The sequence below is a fragment of the Panthera pardus genome, unplaced genomic scaffold, assembly GCF_024362965.1.
Source record: "Panthera pardus isolate Hobbes unplaced genomic scaffold, ASM2436296v1 HiC_scaffold_12, whole genome shotgun sequence".
NCBI lineage: Eukaryota > Metazoa > Chordata > Mammalia > Carnivora > Felidae > Panthera > Panthera pardus.
In genome coordinates, this window is record NW_026526677.1 from 53,655,157 (window position 1) to 53,657,821 (window position 2,665).

General features: G+C 45.4%; 1 protein-coding gene across 1 annotated transcript; it reads right to left on the minus strand.

The window, feature by feature from the left end:
* Window positions 1–275: 275 nt before the first annotated feature.
* Window positions 276–1,351, minus strand: LOC109260021 (olfactory receptor 51I2-like). The gene has a single exon (XM_019438008.2). It carries the CDS (start codon window positions 1,349–1,351, stop codon window positions 413–415), a length of 939 nt encoding a protein of 312 aa, XP_019293553.2. The 3' UTR covers window positions 276–412.
* Window positions 1,352–2,665: the final 1,314 nt, after the last annotated feature.

Below are 2,665 nucleotides of genomic sequence, written 5' to 3' on the forward strand. Positions count from 1 at the left end.
TTGGGAAGGTAACATGAATTAATGAACATTAGTAATTTCTAGCAGATACTGGCATTTTTAAAGTCTTAATGTATTAATTATTACTACATCAATAAGAGATTTTTTGTGTGGGAAATGAATAGTTTAGATGGATCTTCCTTTCAAGTTGTGTCATATCATTCAATTGTCCCTGATTTTCACCTTTCTGTGAATGCCATTGAGTATATTGTGAATATACTTTCATATGTTTTATGTACAAATTGTGTAGCTCCATGTCCTGATCTTTTACTTTTCCCCCTCCACACAGTCTGTCTCATTGTTCGTCATATGAAGATGATGATGATGGCAATGGTGATGATGATGACGACAATGACACCACGGATGAAGCCTTATGGCTACAGTCAACATCAGATATTAAAGGCAAGCATGAAAGTCATGTTTTCATGCGCCGAAACATACGGACAATGGTTCGGCGGATCTCCTTTGTCTTGGCGCTGTAAATGAGAGGGTTGAGCACAGGAGGTACAAAGAGGTAAACATTGGACATGAGGACATGTACATAGCGTGGGGCATGCTTCCCAAAGCGGTGCACTGTGGAGACCCCAATCATCGGCACGTAAAACACAAGTACAGCCAAGATATGTGACACGCATGTGTTGAGAACTTTCAGGCGTTCCTCTCGGGAAGCGATGGCCATGACCGAGTGCAGAATGAGCACATAGGAGAGGAAGATAAGAAACATGTCCATGCCAAAGGTGGATACAAGAACAAAGAATCCATAGATGCTGTTGATAGTGATATCAGCACAGGCCAGCTTCATCATGTCTGGGTGAAGGCAGTAGGAGTGGGAAAGAACATTGGATCTGCAGATAGGCAGCCTCTTGAAGAGGAAGAGAAGGGGAAGGAGGATGATGAAGCTCCGAGCAGCCACAGCTATGCCTATTCTGGCAATGACTTCATTGGTGAGCACGGCAGCATAGCGCAAGGGATCACAAATGGCCACATAGCGGTCAAAGCTCATGGCCAGAAGAATGCCCGACTCCATCATGGAGAAGGAATGAATGAGAAACATCTGGATCAGGCAGGCATCGAAGGCAATGTTGCGGGCATTGAGGCAGAAGGTTCTGAGCACGGTGGGCAGTGTGGCCATGGACATGGCCACGTCACTGAAGGACAGCATGGACAGGAAGTAGTACATGGGCTCATGGAGGCTGGGCTCCACTCGCACAGCCTGCAGGATCACAGTGTTGCCTCCGAGGGCCACAGCATACATGACACAGAGGGGCCCTGCTAGCCAGGCATGAGAGCTCTCCAGCCCAGGGATGCCGGTCAGGAGGAAGGAAGCAGGATGAGTGACATTGAACAGTCCCATGGTGGGGGGGAGGCCAGGGCACTTTTCAGGATTGGAACCTGGGGACTTCTGGGAGTTGCCCCTACTGGATGGCAAGAAGCCAGGGAGTAAGACACACAGGGGGTGAAGTCTACACAGGTGGAAACTGATGCCTTCCTGAAATCACTGGTTAGGGGAAAACACAGGCATTCTTCTTTTCTTCATATTGTAGGATCGTCAGGCTATAGGCTTGGCTAATAACCTTCTGTTTTATAAATGAAGGAAGACATTGGTAAAGCTTCACAAATATCAACTAGATACAAAGTAAACATTTGAGTCATGTTATGTTAAGCAATATTATCTACCATTTTAAGGTGTCCCTGAAGCAACTTTGACTAGAAATATGTTAAGTGCAATTCATAGGTAGTTATTATAAAGGACACTGGCAGTCTGAGTTATCAATAACTCACGTTATTAACCCCTCACCACATAGAAAGCCTCATGTACTGCGTTGCTCAGCTTTTGTATAATGACACATGACTGACTGCGTTCTACAGGATAAGCCACAATGATTTCTTTGTGAGAGTGTTTACATATTGAATTCTCCTGTCATTCTGATATTTTGGAAACCCCGTCATTTTCATTCCCTCATGATGGATGAAGACAGTGAGGGCCAAAAGGCTTTTCGTCTGACAAAACTGTTTCAGGTTCAGGCACCCATCTTTGGGAGAAGAACTCCAGAAATATTTTCCCTTCCTCTTTCCTCTGCCAAACCTAACAAAGCAAGGCCACAGCATCTTAGATTCCTTGCTGATTAGGGTGGAGGATCTTGGAGACCCAGGTATCTGAAGGCCACAGAAATGCTCCAATGAGGATTATGCCACATTATCACTCATAATATTCCTGGAATTTTGGGAGTAGTATATGTCTCAGATTGCCTTGTGATTCTCAAGAAGTCAGTGGCCACTTCTCTGTGTGATTGCTTGTATCCCTTTGTGTCCTAGAGCTGAGTCTGTGCACACCTATCTTACTCCAGACACGTGACGCTTCAGATCTATGATGAACCACCCCATTCATCTCTTTTTTCTCCCACCTGACTACAATTACGATTTTTCATACAACCCTCCTTGAAGAAATTTGGGGCAAAAAAGAAAAGAGGAGTGAGCAAAAGTGAAAGGAACAGAAAGAGAAGGCAGAAGAAAACAGGCTTCAGTGAGCAGGATTCTGTGCAGGACAGGGCGAAAGCCATAGTGCGTGTAGGGATCTGAGTTGTAGCATTTGTGGGAAAAAGGCTGCCGGACAGCCCCAAGAGCACATCCTTTATCATTCCCAGGAGTGACTCACCATGTTGGGGGG

Bases quoted from the DNA above. Each gene is read 5' to 3' on its own strand.
- LOC109260021 (XM_019438008.2), bottom strand. From the start codon at position 1,351: ATGGGACTGTTCAATGTCACTCATCCTGCTTCCTTCCTCCTGACCGGC.